Source organism: Berghia stephanieae, chromosome 4, assembly GCF_034508935.2.
Source record: "Berghia stephanieae isolate SIO BIC M18660-M18661 chromosome 4, UCSD_Bste_1.3, whole genome shotgun sequence".
Lineage (NCBI taxonomy): Eukaryota > Metazoa > Mollusca > Gastropoda > Nudibranchia > Aeolidiidae > Berghia > Berghia stephanieae.
Genome location: NC_088363.1, coordinates 78728084 through 78746839, shown reverse-complemented (window position 1 = coordinate 78746839; position 18756 = coordinate 78728084). Strand labels below are relative to the sequence as shown.

Genomic DNA, 18756 nt, shown 5'->3' with positions numbered 1-18756 from the left:
GGAAATTTTATGGATTAAATTGACAATTGTTTTAGATTTGATCTCAAAAAAATGGATATATTATAAAATGGTAGCTGGTATTTTTACCTAAATTGTTATCATAACTAAAATGCATATTGTTATGATAAAATAGCATAGAGGAGGAAGGCATGGGATTTGAATTAAAAACCATAATATATTTTTTCATATTACATAAGTATTTCATGGATTCATATGCTTCTGACCATTGAGGTTGGATTGTCCCAAATTAAAGAAGATTGTAAGAGTTATTGTGAAAATTTGACTGGGAATTGCACCCCCCGACTCTCTCCTGATAAACAGTAGAATAGTAATGAAATGCCCCCTCTTACTCTTTTCCTTGGTCAGATAAAAAACAACAAAAACAAAACAAAAAAAATCCCACCAAAATAATATGATGTGGCAACCTGGTTGCCTCGCAAAACATCAGTAAAATAACTTTCCCCAGCAAAGGGGAGCAACATCTTCCCAAAAGTGACAAAATATGAAGCAACTATTACTCTCCTTATGCAACAAATAATAAAGGATAAGTCCAGTTCCATGGGCTTGAGAGTGGCTGGTTATTACATGGAAGTGGGCAACTATAATTGCGAGGTAAATGAAAGGTAGTGTCAATTGCCAAGGACCCCGACAATTGCCACAAGGACAAAATCAGTTTGTCAACTACGCATGTACTGTTAAGTTCCACAAGAGTAATGTTCGTGTCATTAGTGATGTTATTGCCATGGAGTGCTGATATTAATATCAATGCTATCATTTTCTCTTTTAGCCACGAACCTGCCAGCTGGTAAATCGTCAACTATCTACTATAATTAACACGGAGTGATGTCATTAATATTAATACTCTCTCTCTCTCTCTCACACACACACACACATTTTTTCTTTCTTTCTCTTTCATTTTCTCTCTCTCTTTCTTCTTTGGCCTCGGAGCATGCCAGTTTGTAAATCATCAACTATTAACTGCCATGGAGTATGGAGTGATGTTAATATTTAGAGTCTTATTTTCTCATTCTCTCTTTATCTCATTTTCTAATATTTTCTCTTCTATCTACAACTCTTTCATTAACTCATTTTCTCCTTTTCTTCACTCTCCCTCTCTCCCCCCCCCCCCCCCTCTCTCTCTCTCTTTCATATATTTCTTTTTGACACGGACCATGCCAGTTGGCAAATCATCAACTATTTACTATTAACTGCCACAGACTGATATAATTACCACATATACCTTATGTGAATTGTCTTATTATGACGATGTGCAGTATCTTCTCCTTTAACATATTTATACTTGGCAGGGATTTGCCACTTCATTGTTCCATTTCTTTTTCAATGAATCTGAAGTTTGGATCCAAAATCGACAGAAATGATTGTTTTGATTTGATTTTAACTCATCGTCAAATTCCTGAAAAGACATTTAATAATTAAAAGCAAATGATGATGAGTGTGTTGACTTCATTGACAATAAATGAATGATTGGAAAGTGTGAGATTCATTTCCTAGCAAATCATGGCTCTACTTTAATCACCGCATGCAATGAAGAGTTTTAATTTGCCTTCTTGGTAGTTGATGAACTGTCAACTATCAAGGACTCACTCCTTGGCAATTGACACTTCCAAAATGAAATAGGTATAGATCTAGTGACTACTGTGTTATAATAATTATTGAACAGGAAAATACTTTACCCTACAGTGAGTTCGGGTTGATTCCTCAAAATTGAAGAGAACTGACCATATGACACAGAAAGCTGTTGCAAATAAAGGCAATGCACACAATACTATGGCAACCCAATAAAACGAAAATTTGTAGAGGCTCTTCTGCTTGGGGTCAGACGTCATTTCATCCAAATATCAACTCTACTCATCCAGGCAGGGGTTGTAATGTCAACGTGGTTTGCTTCCAATGTCAATTAAATCTCAGAAAAGAATGCAAGATTATGAATTCCCAGTCCCAGTGCAGTCAATTTCTCGCAAGCTTACAGAATCAGTAATAAAGAAAGTAGACAAGTAGAGAAAAGGTCATTCATCAAGCTGTGAAAAAATCTGGTTTCTATGAAAGTGATACTCCACACACTTTTATTATTCTCAAACATGTCTGAGAATAAGAAAATTGATTATAGGCAGACACTGTCTGCCAATAATGAATGACAGTTATACACAGACACTTTTTTAAAACTCCACTCTTTTAAACATTTATCCACATTCCAGAATATGGAAAGTTTCGAAATGCACATAGAATAAGTAAAGTTAATAAAATATCATTGATAAAAACATAAAATTAACTAACAATAAATCAGTCGATGGATAGTAGACTACTATATATACACAATATGTGTCAACATTCATGTGGGTGACATGGCCGAATGGTTAAGTTGTCTACCTTAGAAGGGTGTCAGAATCGATGCTGTGTGTTCGAATCCTGGTTCCGACATTTTTTTTTCCCCGACTACTTTCTACAGAGCGTTGCAAATAATAAATGCCCCCCACCTTTTAAAAAAAAAACATTTTTCTATCTCTCTTTTGGTTCCTTTCAAGCCAATTGTCCAGAGACGCCAACTTTAAATTTGGCTCACAGGAGTTTCAGACACCACTCGTAGTAATTTCAATGCCGAAAGAGGAATTTCCGCACACAAGAAAAAGCAATTGGAATGGTATTTGGCATTGTGTTTATATATTGTATAGTTCTAAATAGATAACTGATTAGGATTATATTATGATACTTAAACATTTTGCCAAATACAATCCCAAAGTTTCCTTATTTCCTTATTTCAAATGAAGTAAAGCTCCAAAACCTAATGGTAGAGATTGTAGAACTGGTGGTAGTAGGATGATGTGGTGTTGGTGGTTGTAGTAATGGTGGTAGTGATGATGAAGATGTGATAGTGGTTGTTGTTGTTGTTGTAGTAGTAGTAGTAGTAGTAGTAGTAGTAGTAGTAGTAGTAGTAGTAGTAGTAGTAGTAGTAGTAGTGATGATATGGTGGTGGTGCTGGTGGTGGTTGAAGTAGTAGTGGTAGTGATAAGATATGAAGTGAGTAGAAAAGTGCCAGAAGACAATAGAGAATAAAAATTATTTTCGCGGCGGTGGTGGGGTTTGAACCTGCGACCTTATTGGTACGACAACTCCGCCTGGCAGGTGAGAGCGTGGCTCTACCGTGTGAGCTATCCACGAACACAAAAATATTCGTTTCAAACCCAAAGTCATTTCTAGATCCCTCTCTCACCCACTTCTTGAGATCGCCGATTCGTTCGCCACCATCGCGAAGTAATTTTGACCAGCAGTTAAGCTTAATAGCCAATATTCTCATCACAAACATATAACATAGAAACGATTGAGACATTGAGTATGCTCCGGTGTATGGGGTGAATTTTTAATTCAGAAAAGTGAGTGGAGCAGGCACTTATGTTGGTAACAACAAGATATGAAGTGAGTAGAAAAGTGCCAGAAGACAATAGAGAATAAAAATTATTTTCGCGGCGGTGGTGGGGTTTGAACCTGCGACCTTATTGGTACGACAACTCCGCCTGGCAGGTGAGAGCGTGGCTCTACCGTGTGAGCTATCCACGAACACAAAAATATTCGTTTCAAACCCAAAGTCATTTCTAGATCCCTCTCTCACCCACTTCTTGAGATCGCCGATTCGTTCGCCACCATCGCGAAGTAATTTTGACCAACAGTTAAGCTTAATAGCCAATATTCTCATCACAAACATATAACATAGAAACGATTGAGACATTGAGTATGCTCCGGTGTATGGGGTGAATTTTTAATTCAGAAAAGTGAGTGGAGCAGGCACTTATGTTGGTAACAACAAGATATGAAGTGAGTAGAAAAGTGCCAGAAGACAATAGAGAATAAAAATTATTTTCGCGGCGGTGGTGGGGTTTGAACCTGCGACCTTATTGGTACGACAACTCCGCCTGGCAGGTGAGAGCGTGGCTCTACTGTGTGAGCTATCCACGAACACAAAAATATTCGTTTCAAACCCAAAGTCATTTCTAGATCCCTCTCTCACCCACTTCTTGAGATCGCCGATTCGTTCGCCACCATCGCGAAGTAATTTTGACCAGCAGTTAAGCTTAATAGCCAATATTCTCATCACAAACATATAACATAGAAACGATTGAGACATTGAGTATGCTCCGGTGTATGGGGTGAATTTTTAATTCAGAAAAGTGAGTGGAGCAGGCACTTATGTTGGTAACAACAAGATATGAAGTGGTAGAAAAGTGCCAGAAGACAATAGAGAATAAAAATTATTTTACGGGGGTGGTGGGGTTTGAACCTGCGACCTTATTGGTACGACAACTCCGCCTGGCAGGTGAGAGCGTGGCTCTACTGTGTGCACCGAACACAAAAATATTCGTTTCAAACCAAAGTCATTTCTAGATCCCTCTCTCACCACTTCTTGAGATCGCCGATTCGTTCGCCACATCGCGAAGTAATTTTGACCACAGTTAAGCTTAATAGCCAATATTCTCATCACAAACATATAACATAGAAACGATGAGACATTGAGTATGCTCCGGTGTATGGGGTGAATTTTTAATTCAGAAAGTGAGTGGAGCAGGCACTTATGTTGGTAACAACAAGATATGAAGTGAGTAGAATAAGTGCCAGAAGACAATAGAGAATAAAAATTATTTCGCGGCGGTGGTGGGGTTTGAACCTGCGACCTTATTGGTACGACAACTCCGCCTGGCAGGTGAGAGCGTGGCTCTACGTGTGAGCTATCCACGAACACAAAAATATTCGTTTCAAACCCAAAGTCATTTCTAGATCCCTCTCTCACCCACTTCTTGAGATCGCCGATTCGTTCGCCACCATCGCGAAGTAATTTTGACCAGCAGTTAAGCTTAATAGCCAATATTCTCATCACAAACATATAACATAGAAACGATTGAGACATTGAGTATGCTCCGGTGTATGGGTGAATTTTTAATTCAGAAAAGTGAGTGGAGCAGGCACTTATGTTGGTAACAACAAGATATGAAGTGAGTAGATAAGTGCCAGAAGACAATAGAGAATAAAAATTATTTTCGCGGCGGTGGTGGGGTTTGAACCTGCGACCTTATTGGTACGACAACTCCGCCTGGCAGGTGAGAGCGTTGGCTCTACGTGTGAGCTATCCACGAACACAAAAATATTCGTTTCAAACCCAAAGTCATTTCTAGTCTCTTCACATTCTTGGATCGCCGATCGTTCCTCACCATCGCGAAGTAATTTTGACGCATTAGCTAATAGCAATATTCACCAAATATAAATAACGATTGAGATTGAGTATGTCGGTGTATGGGTGAATTTTTATTCAGAAAGTGAGTGAGCAGGCACTTATGTTGGTACAAAGATATAAGTGAGTAGATAGTGCAGAAGACAATGAGATAATATTTCGCGCGGTGGTGGGTTTGAACCTGGACTTATGAGACAATGCCTGGAGTGAGAGCGTGGCTACGTGTGAGCTATCCGAACAAATATTCGTTTCAAACCAAAGTCATTTCTAGATCCTCTCTCACCATCTGAGATCGCGATTCGTTCGCCACCATGCGATAATTTTGACCAGCAGTTAAGTATAGCATATTCATCAACAATACTAGAAAGTTGAGCATTGAGTATGCTCGGTGTTGGGTGAATTTTTAATTCAGAAAAGTGAGTGGAGCAGGCACTTATGTTGGTAACAACAAGATATGAAGTGAGTAGATAAGTGCCAGAAGACAATAGAGAATAAAATTATTTTCGCGGCGGTGGTGGGGTTTGAACCTGCGACCTTATTGTACGACAACTCCGCTGGCAGGTGAGAGCGTGGCTCTACCGTGTGAGCTATCCACGAACACAAAAATATTCGTTTCAAACCCAAAGTCATTTCTAGATCCCTCTCTCACCCACTTCTTGAGATCGCCGATTCGTTCGCCACCATCGCGAAGTAATTTTGACCAGCAGTTAAGCTTAATAGCCAATATTCTCATCACAAACATATAACATAGAAACGATTGAGACATTGAGTATGCTCCGGTGTTGGGGTGAATTTTTAATTCAGAAAAGTGAGTGGAGCAGGCACTTATGTTGGTAACAACAAGATATGAAGTGAGTAGATAAGTGCCAGAAGACAATAGAGAATAAAAATTATTTTCGCGGGGTGGTGGGGTTTGAACCTGCGACCTTATTGGTACGACAACTCCGCCTGGCAGGTGAGAGCGTGGCTCTACCGTGTGAGCTATCCACGAACACAAAATATTCGTTTCAAACCAAAGTCATTTCTAGATCCCTCTCTCACCACTTCTTGAGATCGCCGATTCGTTCGCCACCATCGCGAAGTAATTTTGACCAGCAGTTAAGCTTAATAGCCAATATTCTCATCACAAACATATAACATAGAAACGATTGAGACATTGAGTATGCTCCGGTGTGTGGGGTGAATTTTTAATTCAGAAAAGTGAGTGGAGCAGGCACTTATAGTGGTAGTGATGATAATGTGGTGGTGGTGGTTGTAGTTGTGGTGGTAGTAATGATGATATGGTGGTGGAGGTGGTTGAAGTAGCAGTTGTAGTGATGATGATTGGTGGTGGCATAGTGGTTGTATAGTTTGTCTTAATGATAATAATGTGGTGGTGGATTTTAGTGGTGGCAGTTATGTTAGATGTGGTGGTGTGGTAGGTTGTAGTACAAATGGTAGTGATGATGTGGTGTGGTTGATATGTAGTAGTGTGGTAGTGATGATGATGTGGTGCTGGTGGTTTGTAGTAGTGGTGCGATGATGTGGTGGTGGTGTGTAGTATGGTATATGATGATGTGGTGGTGGGTGTAGTAGTATGTAGTGATGATGTGGTGGTGGTTGTAGTAGTATTGGTAATGATGATGTGGTGGTGGTGGTGGTTGTAGTAGTATTAGTAGTGATGATGTGGTGGTGGTGGTTGTAGTAGTTGGTAATGATGATGTGGTGGTGGTGGTTGTAGTAGTATTAGTAGTGATGATGTGGTGGTGGTGGTTGTAGTAGTAGTAGTAGTGATGATGCGGTGGTGGTGGTTGTAGTAGTATTAGTAGTGATGATGTGGTGGTGGTGGTTGTAGTAGTAGTAGTGGTAGTGATGATGCGGTGGTGGTGGTGGTTGTAGTAGAAGTGGTAATGATGATGTGGTGGTGGTGGTTGTAGTAGTAGTAGTGGTAGTGATGATGTGATGCTGGTGGTTGTAGTAGTAGTGGTAGTTGCAGTGATGACGATGTGGTGGTGGTGGTTGTAGTAGAAGTGGTAGTGATGATGATGTGGTGTGGTGGTTGTAGTAGTATTGGTAGTGATGTTGATGTGGAGGTGGTGGTTGTAATAGTGATAGTAGTTGTAGTAATAGTGGTAGTGATGATGATGTGGTAGTGGTGGTTGTAGTAGTAGTGGTAGCGATGATGTGATGCTGGTGGTTGTAATAGTAGTGGTAGTGATGATGATGTGGTACTGGTGGTTGTTGTAGTAGTGGTAGTTGCAGTGATGATGATGTGGTGGTGGTAGTTGCAGTAGTAGTGGTAGTGATGACGATGTGGTTGTGGTGGTAGTAGTGGTAGTGATGATGATGTGGTGGTGGTGGTTGTAGTAGTAGTGGTAGTGATGATGATGTGGTGATGGTGGTGGTGGTTGTAGTAGTAGTGGTAGTGATGATGATGTAGTGGTGGTTGCAGTAGTAGTGGTAGTGATGATAGTTGTAATACTAGTGGCAGTGATGATGTTGTGGTGGTTGGAGGGAGGGAGGGGAGGGCATTCTTGGAACAAACTGACCTCACCGGAATTTGACGGAAGTTGCCCGGAGCCCGGAATTTTTTGCTTCAGACCGGAGTTTTTTCCGGTGAAACGGAGTTTTGGCATCACTGAATTGTCATATTCGTCTCCACTCCGATCACAAAAAGTATATTCTAAAAAGAATAATTAATTAAAAAGCAAACAAACATAAATATTCAGAGAGCGATAGATAAAAAGAAAACAATAAAAATTTCTTTAAGAATAAAAATAATTTTAAGAAAATCATGCTCAGAAATGGAACAAGGACAAACAAAAAAAGGAGAAAAGAATATACTCGCTCAAAAAAAAAAAAAGGGAGCAATCGGATTCGAACCTGTGCAGCTAAAAGGAACAAAATGAAAGGTGGTCTAACCCACTGAGCTGTCTATCTACATCAATATCGGTGTATCAATTCATATATGAGCTAGATCATTTTCCACCATCTTTGCTTCCTTTTGGTTGTTATTGTTATTTTCATCTCTGATTTGAATGTGAATAATATGTTGTTGGATCTAGATTTGTGGAAGTGATAATAAATTGTATTGTCTTGTACTTGTATGAAGAAGACAGGAAAAAAAGAAGTGTGGTTAATATTGTTGCGAACTACACCTAGGTCTAGGGATTCGTCCGCAAAATAAACAAATTCCCGGCCATCATCAAAATCCTCAAAATTGTGGTCAGAATGAACAAATTATAGAGACAAAAGGAGAACAATAAAGTTAAAAGGTAGGTAGGTAGTGAAAATTTTAATGGATGGTGGACTATTATTACTATTATGAACCGATTTGATGATTAAAAAGTTTCTTGCTGGTTGAAAAAAGAAGGTGAATTGCCAGTTTGATGTTTCAGTTCATTTTATTGATCCATTTGCTTTTTTTTTTTTTTAAAAGCTGGATTTGGCATTTGAGCACTAGATATTTACTTTCATCTTGTGTTAAATATCACTGATTTGGGACACAAATAACCAATGGTATTTTTTCAGAATATTTGGCATTATTCACACCTAGTTTGGCATTTTGCATAAAAAAATCTTTTGGCCAACCTGATAAATAAATGTGTCTGCCAATAACGAAAAGGCCAGGCTTTTACTTTTGGTTATTGCCTGACAGTTTAGACCCTAGTCTGAATTGCTTTCCGTGGGAATTCGGGCTCATGCGCAATCACAGGAAGTGTCGGAAGTGGAAGCTGGGTCGAAAGTGAAGTGTGGTAAGGTGGGGGGGGAAGCTTCTCTTTCTCAGTTGTCAGTCGGTAGGAGGGCGAGTGAGTGAGCAAGTCATGTTTTAGAACTCCCGAAGATGACAATACCTTCAAAAGCGGTGATCTATTATTCCCCTGGGTCTTACTTTTTCTTGGGTACTTTTTAATTGTAATTCTAGAACTTTTTACTATCCAATTTCTCCCTTTTTACTTTAAAACAAACATAGATCTAAATATTCGTGGTCTTTGGGAGATTACAATTGTAGTCACTATTGTTAACGTTAACAATCAATTTTCCCTCGTATAGATAAAAGAGTGTCTTTGTGTAATGATTGGAAGATTTATTTGATTAGCCATGAGCATGTTGCAAAAGATACATGCATGACATATCTACATTAAATATTTTGCCATTTGCGGCTGCGAAAAAGTGCGGGGAAAGGAGAATAATATTACTTTGGGCATTGAGCGTTTTATTTAAAAGGCAGTATGAGTCGGGCTTTGACAAAAGGCAGAATCTTAATTCTTTTTCAATTAAAAAAATATGCTGTTTTATTTCTAAATATAAAAATAGAGGTGATTCTTGGCAGCAAACCATGCAATAGAGTCCCACCACTGGGGTAGGGGCAGAGTACCATCTAATACTAATATTATAAGATAATACTGGACTAGGTGCCTATTAATAAAATAAGCACTGGATGGAGAGAAAATGATCAACTGGTAACGGGATTGGGGGGCAACCCACAAACGCCCGAGGCGCTGGACACAGGGGAAAACATGGTGATACGAGATCAAAGAGAAAAAGCCGCCGGCTCTTGGATTGTGGAAATGGTTGTGGGGGGGGGCGGGGGGGGGGTGGAGTGTGTGTGTGTGTGTGTGTGATTATTCTGTTTTTAATGACTTAGAGATACTCATGAGTGTTTGTGTGTTTAGGAAGACCAATACAGTTTCTATAACTGCAAACGGAATAGTGACTGAGAGTTTCACTAATGATAAGTTCATCATTCTGGCGCATTGCATTGCATTATTCCGAATGGAAGAGCCATCGGAGACTATTCAGAGTAGACCCTGGTTAGCCACAGAGTTCTATTCAGACTCGGGGTCCGGATTGCCATGGGAGGCAATTCAGACTCGGGGTCCGGATTGCCATGGGAGGCAATTCAGACTCGGGGTCCGAATTGCCACGGGAAGCAATTCAGACCCGGGTCCGAATTGCCACGGGAAGCAATTCAGACTCGGGTCCGAATAGCCTTTTCCTTCAGCCAATAATCAGTTTTCTTTATTGGCAGACATGTCTGAGAATAACGATAGTGGGAGGCCTTCCAAAAGCTCCTACAAAGGGAAACAACTCAAATAATGTCCCTTAACTAACCCCAGGAAAAAAATAAAACCTAGTACCATTAACTAACCTTAATAGGAAAAATAAAAACCCTAGCACCTTTGCTAAGACTTATGACTCACCCTAATAGAAAAAAAATCCTCCGATCTCGAGCTAACCCTAATTAGTAGGCCCAATAGAAAAAAAACAAAAAACTCTCGGACTGCTTTGCACTAACTTTCAATACTTCACAAATCAAAATGGCGGCCGAGAATCAAAACAATGGTCAAATTAGGAAATTTTAAACTTTCACAAATCTATCAAGGTTTGTTCTAGAGTTTTAAAATGCTTCTATGATGACAAAAGAATAAATAAATAAACGCATGACAAAAGTAAAAGATCAAAATCAATGAAATGGCATGGTGACGTGGAAGTGAAAGAATACTGGGGATGTAGGAGCTTTCGGAATGTCTTCCACGACAGCCTACAACACAAGCCCGGATAGATCATGAATAATTGAGTAGACGTCTACTTTAAGTACAGTAGTTTAGTTCTTAGCATTATTATAAATTATCCTAGGACTATCCTGCTATCCTCCGACTAGGTCTATCTAACACTAGATATCAAACAACTAACCACCAGTCTCAGTCGCGTTTGGATCAAATAAGGTAGACGCACAAAAAAGCAATGGGGAATCGAAAGCAAATTGTCCTCGATTATTTGCAAGTAGTTTTTTTTTTTTTCTGCTCTCTTTTGTGACGTGTAAGTTTCTTTTATTAAATTTGTTTGCGAATAAACTAAAAGTAAACCAGCACACACAAACGTTATTTTGTTTCTAACCCCAACTTCCAACCTTGGACTTTTCTTACCCTTTTTAATTCAAGAACAGAAAAAAACAAGGGAAATTACTCTCATCTCAGAGTCGCGAAACGTCGAGTGAGTCATGTTAGTCAGTGTTATTGTCATTATTGTTGATTGATTGATAATTGATTGGTAGAAAAATGGCGACAATAGCCGTGAGAACGAGAAAAGGCCGTAAAAGTAAGTTTTTGTTGGGGTTTTTTCTTCGCATCATTTTATTTTTTATCAATTTCAAGGTTTAAAAGGGAGATGCCATTCATCTAGTTATAGTAGACATCTCTACTTCTACACTTCTAAAAAAGTTCTTAGTTTGAGTGAGGAGCTTTCGGGAGGCCTCCCGGTCTAAATGTATTATTATGGCCTTTGTTTTTATCTTTCCAGTCTTGAGAATAGGCTGAATTGGGTAGTTTCTTGGTTATGTTTGGGCTTGGGTTTTTCAATCATCATCGTGGTCGAGTCCATGAGAGGTGCGCCTGCCTCAAAACAAAAGAAAAAAAAAAATAAGCCTAACAAAATGAATAAAACAAAACGAACAGATTTTCTCAGCTCTCGTCTGGGACAGTTCCACAATGATAACGATATTTTGAAAGGGGACATTTTAAATCAATAAATCAAAAGAAATATAACCTTGACCTTAATTTGCCTTTTAATCTCTTATTGATTGACAGCCAAATATATTTTTAAAAACGAGAGAGAGAGAGAGAGAGAGAGAGAGAGAGAGAGAGAGAGAGAGAGTGGTGGGTTTCCACACGTATCCTAGCAAAAAGGTTGGTCGAATCCAGGCACTATTCGGGGGTTGATGTCCCTGTTGAGAGGGCGCCATATTTTTATGTTTACAATGGAGATTGGCCAGATTTGTTTGGTTGTGTGAAGCAATTTAGTCCGTATATCGCTGATTACTGTTATTATTATTATTTATTTATTTATTTATTTATTTATTTATTTATTTATTTTGTTTTAACACTAAGACTTGTTTAATTCATGTTTCTTGTGTGTTAGCTTTTTTTTTCAATTCATGTAATAATCAGATTCCAGTTTCTTAAATTTTCTTTTGATATGTGGAGAGAAGGGAGTAGTTTTGGTATTATTTTTCTTTCTTTAAAAAAAAATATGAGCCTGCATCATTTGATTGACGACATGTATCAATGTATGGCACTTGAAATCGTCCGTTTTGTGAGATAGTAAGCTTTTGAAAATAATGTATTTTCTGTTAGCTGTAGATGTAAAAGTTATATAGTTGCGCACTTAGGTCCCTATTCTAATTATACCATTATTATTATTATTATTATTATTATTATTATTATTATTATTATTATTATTTTGTTTCTGTTTCATTCCTTGTGCCTATTATTGTCATTCTTATTTATATTTTGAATTTGGCTACATAAGAGTCAAGAGTCAACCCAATAGAGCTAATATGGCAACCCGAATCGGATCAGTTCCGAGGTAAATATAAAAAGATGGCCGCCCTCTTGTATGGGACATCAACCCGTGAACAGTGCCTAAATCCACTCAGTTTTTCAGTCACTAGACTACAGTTGATCCAGATTTAAGTTAAGCGAATATATTACTTACTTCACTCTGCCGAGCAATGTTGTTATCCAGGGGTTGCACTGTAATTAAAATGAAAGTAAACGTTAAAAATTGTAAGACTGTGATGGTGTGGAAAGCATTGGTCCGGTTTTGTTGTCATTAGCAATATGACTTGGAATGTGATTTTTAGAAATTGTTTTTTTTTTAATACATTTCAGCTGATGGTGTGGCATACAGTGAATTATCTCTTCGGCAGAATGCCTCCATCCTCGAATACTGCCGTACATCTGTATCTGCTCTTTCAGGAGCAACTGCAGGAATCTTGGGATTGACAGGATTGTGGGGATTCATCTTCTATTTCATCACAGCTTTGATGCTGTCTGTAAGTAGGGCAGCTATTTGATGGTCACTCGTTTTAAAGAATAGTAGCTCACTTTAATTATTACAGGGTCCCCAGCAAGGCAAGTCGGGAAATCAGGAATAAGTCGATAATTTTTCAGGGATTCGGGGCAGGGGGGGGGGAGGGGGGGGGGGGTCAAGAAATTGCTGATAAAAATGTGCCAGTTTGTGATGGCCAATTTTGGTTGATTTTTTTAACCATTTCTTTTTTTAGATGTCACTTGTTTTTATATGACACCCTTTTTTTCACGAATACTTTTCATGCTGTTTTGAGGATTTGCATAAAATTATGCAAGTAAGTGTGGAATATACCTATTTAAAATGTTCTCATATCTTATTCATACTTTCATTATTTATTACAGAGATTGTGTTAAGTAAATACAAAATTGAATCAACATCTTTGATAACGAGACATTCAATCAAATAGTGAAATGCTTATAAGGATACACTGTATTAATTGGTTATTTCCCTTTACAAATCAATGAAATATGTACCTACTCTCTTTTATTTTTTACAGTGATTCTGACTTCTTCCCATTTTTTTCAGCCCAGCTTTCAGTAAAACTTTGGGCCAGTATAACTGCAGCCTCCCATATTTTAGCCACGTCTCCCTGATTTTTATCCTAAAACTCCCTCTCAGTTGATGTACTCGGTTGGGAGCTATGTGACAAATCAGCTATCTCTTAGCCATAGCTGAAAATGACCTCTCTGAACGTGATTTTTTTTTTTTTTTTGGAATGATCTTTTCAATGGGTGGTTTCAATTTCTAAGCAAATTAAGAAGAAAGAGGCCTCTTCGAAATCATTGTAGTTGCAATTTTTCAAGAATGTTGTGTTAGATTATATGTGTTTAGTGTTTATAAAGTAAACTGCTTGGCCTTCATGAGTTAGTGACTATATTTCATAATATAATAACAATGTGTCAACAAACTTTGTAAAACATTAGTATTAGACCTACTGAAGACACCTAGGAAATCGGGAGAATAATAAGTGTTCACATAACTAACTAAACCTAGCAAAAGATTTAAAGGTAATTTTGTAATATATTTAAATTGATTCTTTTTATGTTGGGTCCCTTGTAAATCAGTATTGAGTGAGAAATCCAAAGATCTATGTTGCAATTCTTTATATTTTTATTAGTGTGACACCATTTTTGTCAATTTGGAAACCCAATCGGTCTGCGGATAGAAGTCTTGAAAAACTTTTCAAATTTGACTGGGGACCCTGTTAATGTTTTTTTCATAACATCAATATGATTAATATATTTTTTTTGTTGGTTTTCTTTTTAGATCAAATTTATTCTTTAATTTGGATTTAATATTAATTAATTATGTTCAGTTATGATTCCATAGTTTGAAACTCAGCCGTCAACAATAAAACATTTTGCAATGATTTTGTGCTAGCTGGGTATCTATTTTCAAGTCTCATACTAATAAAGTATTACACATTGCCCAAACTATGGAAGTTGATTTAGTTAATACCTCTCAGAGTGTTCTAACTTAGAGATGAGTCCTTTTAAGATGGAATTATGAGACAAAACATAATTTTGCAATGTATTCTACACCTGTAAGAGATCACAATTACTTAGAGATAACTATCGCATGATTTCAACCTTTTGTAAGCCAATACAATAGATCCATTTTAAGATGCAACTTGATGAAGAGCACTTATTGATAACAACACCAAATACATTCAAAGACTTGTCAAGCAATTCATTTTATCATTTATCATTAAGTTTTCAAATCATTTTAGGATGTGATGTTAATTTTGTTTTCAGGTTCTTTTATTGTTAAAAGCAGGGTCAAAGTGGAATGCCTATTTTGTGACTCGGCGAGTTTTGTTCGGCAATGGATTGTTTGGAGGCTTATTTGTATCCTTTAAAATTTTTTGTGAAAGAATTGAAAATGGCTGTGTTAATCCATGGTTATACTTATACAGTGATTTTGATGCAATTTCTCAGACAATGAGAAACTTATTTTTATGTAGACCTTTTTAATTCTCATTCTGTGTGCATGTGTGAGTGAGTGTCTTCTGTGTGATTTTATTTTTTATTTATTCTTTTTGCTTGTGTTTGGGATTTTTGTGACATTTTAATAAGAATGTAATCATGCAAGTTTTCACACTTGATTTTCATGAATGCTTAAGTGTCACTAAAGGTGAAGTATATACTGCTAATTTAATGTACAGCGACACAAACATTTATTTAATTTGTCATCTCCCACATTTAGTGGATATTGCACTATATAAAAACTTAAGTTTTTTTTAGAATCCATTTGAACTACATCTACCCTTTTTATTTGATCCCCTGTCAACCATTCAAATCTTATTGATCTTTTTAATCCATCCAACCCACCATCCCATGATCATCACTGGTTGCCACTGGTTATCATTTTTTACTTTTAATGTCCTGCAAGAAATTATCAAAAAGGTCTCAAAGCACTGACAGAAAAACAATAATTATAATTGCTTTTTACTCTCCAAATTTGTTCGCAACCTATGCTTTACGTTGTACTTTTTTATAGCATTGAATCTCACTTTTGTGCTTGTATTCAAAGTAGGTGTTTTCCTTACAGAAATCTTCTTACAGACATACGTGTTATTCTGGACGTAAGTATGACAATAGTTATATATACCGTATATATATATATATATATATATATATATATATATATATATATATATATATATATATTATATATATTTATATTATATATATATATATATAGATATATATATATATATATATATATATATAATATATATATATATATATATATATATATATATAGATATATCATATTTGATTAATATATATATATATATATATATATATATATATATATATATATATATAATCAAATATGATATATCTATGCAACATGAACATTGCGTTGTTTGTTGTTTTTTTTTTTTATGAAAAAAATATTAAAAATTTAAACGAATTAAAAAAAAAATTCAAATTGAGCCCTTAAGCATTTAAAAAACAGTCCAATGCCCCGGCGAGTGGCATTGCTCTCATGAGCATCGTATTTCAGCACACTCTAATTCTAGCATGCTTTTTTGGCTTCTCCCGAGAGCATGCTAGAATCCAGTGGGTACAGTATTGGTTGTTTTTTAAAAATTGTATTGGCTGAATAACAGTTTGAGTTGTGAGGTGTATTTGTAGAATTTTGCAATTTTGCTTTATTTGAAGAAAACTTGTTTGTGAACTAAGGTGTTTAAAGTAGACATTAATGTCAAACTTCAATCTGTATCGCTTTGCTGTCTATTTTACAAGGTTGCCCTTGTTCTGATCTTCTGGCTAACTTTGGTCGGTATTGATAAGTTGATTTTTTAAAAAAGTATTGGTTGTTTAAAGGCAACAGTTAAAGGGAAGCTAAATGAATTGGTATCCTTTTCTATGATTTAAGGGTGATATCTTTTGATGGAGGGAAGCTTTGCCCAAAACATTTTCAGAACTCTTCAGGAGAAAAACTTTTAGGATTTTTTTAAATTTTAGCATAGGCCATCCTTGATTGTATTGTTTTATAAATTGATATTTATAAGGTAATTTCCCAACCGATTTAAGTCAGTCTGAAAGAATTATCCAAATACTATAATTTTTAGAAAGGCACGACTCTTTTGTACCTAGATCTTGCAATGAAAGTGAATTCTACAATTCTAGTCTGTTTGTATGAACTGAATAGATAAAAATTGTGTTTCGATATGGCTTTAACTAATTTTCAAATTTTTAATTCACAGATTTTTATATGGAATGGTCCATGTATACTGAAAGATCTGCCTGCCTTACATCGAGTGAAAGAATGCATTCCATTTGTATGGATATGAACATTGTGTGATCATTAATTTACTCATCTCATGTGTGATTATGAATAAGTTTGCAATAGTAGTGTGAATCATTATTTATATATGTGAAAGAGAATAAGAATGCCTGTTGATGGTTGGCCTTTGAATTTGAGAGAGTAAGATAATGAATCATTCTAGCTATAGTTCAATTTTTAAAACAGATTTCTTAAATGTCCTATATTTCTATTTGTGTTCATGTTAGAATGGCATGTTGTAAAATTTGAAAGAATCATGCTGACAAAATCTCATCAGATTTCTTTTTTTAAATTGGATTTATTATATTTTTGAATCATATAGTTTGCTACTCAAGTGTTATGGCAAATCAAATGTAATGGTAGAAGTTTCACACTTCAAATAGCATGATCTTGAAATAACCTAGTCAAATAAATTTCACATTTCATTTTAGAAAAAGAGGAGCATCTTTCCATTGTTAAATTGATAGTTTTCTTTCATCGGTATATATTTCCCGTTACTGGACGTTGAATTTGGCACATAAATCAAAACAAGCTCTTGATAATGAAAATTTTAAATATCATGTCGTCATCTTTTTATCTATGTTTATTAGGTGCTCTTTTTCACAAAAAGAAAATTAATTTTTGTGCAATAAAGATGATCTTACATATTTTGACTTTCCATTGTTTGGTTGTCTTTTTAATTAAACATTTTTTTTTTCTCAACCAGTTTTCAAATAAACATGAGATATTACACACTCCGATTTTCTCTCATTTAGTTGTCTTTTTAAATTTTTTTTTCTCTAATAGTTTTTATGAGCTAAAGGGTGTAAATTTTTATTTTTTTTTTAATCTGGCGTCAAATACTTTTTCTATTATTTATTTTCACTTAGTTCATTCAGTACCAAGTATATTTTCTCACGATTAACACGATTGTGACACTGTGTTGTCTTGTCTCATTTGCATGCACAACAACCCCTTGCTTGTGTTGTTTGTTAGTCTTTTGGTGACAAGTTGGCTAAATGTCTACACATTGAGGATTTTGCTTAAATGCATTCTACATCTTAATTCACCATTACACTTATATGGAATCTCCTGTTTGACAGTAAATTTAAGTGACAGTGACATACATCAAGCAACATTCCGGACAAGTTGATAAGTTAATTCTGACTCCATTTTCATGACCCCCTCCCCCCTATTAGATCTGGTGGAGAGTGACAAATGCCTCAACTGGAGATCGAACCTCAGACCTTTTTTCCATTCCAGTCAGACAATTACACCACGGAGGTTACCCAACAGTTGGGATAGTGGTATGAGACTAGCCTTTGGGTTGGTAGGTCATGGGTTTGAATCTTGCTCTGCTGTGCATAGTTGAGTCCTTGGAAAAGGCTCTTTATTCACATTCAATCGCCGTGCTCGGGTGAAAAATGAGTAACTGGCCACTAACAGCATTGTCTCTGTCGCGGAAAAAAAATTGTAATACATATCGCCTTACAGGCATCATTCTCCCATCTTGCATGTTAGGGACCTTTTGTAGAGAGCTTTATTGAGCACATTTAGTGGGTATTATTTATGTACTTATCCTCTTGGCGCTTCAGTTGCCCATAAGGCCCGCGCAGTAGATCTCCAACCATCACAGTTTAATGCCATCTTTGGCACCTCTCTCCACCACCACTTCTGGGTCTTCATGTCACATGCATGGATCCTTCTCCAAGTCTCCAAGGGTTTCCCTCTTCTACTTGTTCCCTGTGGGGTCCATCATGGTTCATTCGGAGGACATGGCCAATCGACTTCCATCTCCTATGTATAAGAAGTGATACAGGCTCTAGCCCTGCTCTCTTCTTCTTCTTCTTCTTCGTTCCTCTGATGGACATCTATGGCTGCAGTCCGAT

General features: G+C 36.7%; 2 protein-coding genes across 13 annotated transcripts in view; one reads left to right on the top strand and one right to left on the bottom strand.

Annotated features, from left to right (window-relative positions):
* The window catches only part of LOC144971327 (acyltransferase PGAP2-like), a 33749-nt gene extending 22611 nt beyond the window's left edge, over positions 1-11138 (bottom strand). For 2 of the 12 annotated variants that reach the window (XM_078912003.1, XM_078912007.1), the window contains exons 1-2: positions 11117-11138; positions 1695-2039 (exon numbers count right to left, since the gene is read on the bottom strand). In XM_078912003.1, the coding sequence (XP_078768129.1) occupies positions 1695-1847 (153 nt within the window). In that variant the 5' untranslated portion in view covers positions 1848-2039; positions 11117-11138. Of the gene's footprint in view, positions 1-1694; positions 2059-10893 lie in introns of those variants that run through there. The other 10 variants (XM_078912014.1, XM_078912012.1, XM_078912009.1 and 7 more) reach the window with 10 other exon arrangements.
* LOC144971329 (ER membrane protein complex subunit 6-like) lies at positions 10684-17625 on the top strand. The gene is made up of 5 exons (XM_078912016.1): positions 10684-11317; positions 12889-13052; positions 14845-14937; positions 15655-15674; positions 16809-17625. Exons 1-5 carry the CDS (start codon positions 11278-11280, stop codon positions 16837-16839), a joined length of 348 nt encoding a protein of 115 aa, XP_078768142.1. The 5' UTR covers positions 10684-11277; the 3' UTR covers positions 16840-17625.
* The last annotated feature ends 1131 nt before the right edge of the window (positions 17626-18756 follow it).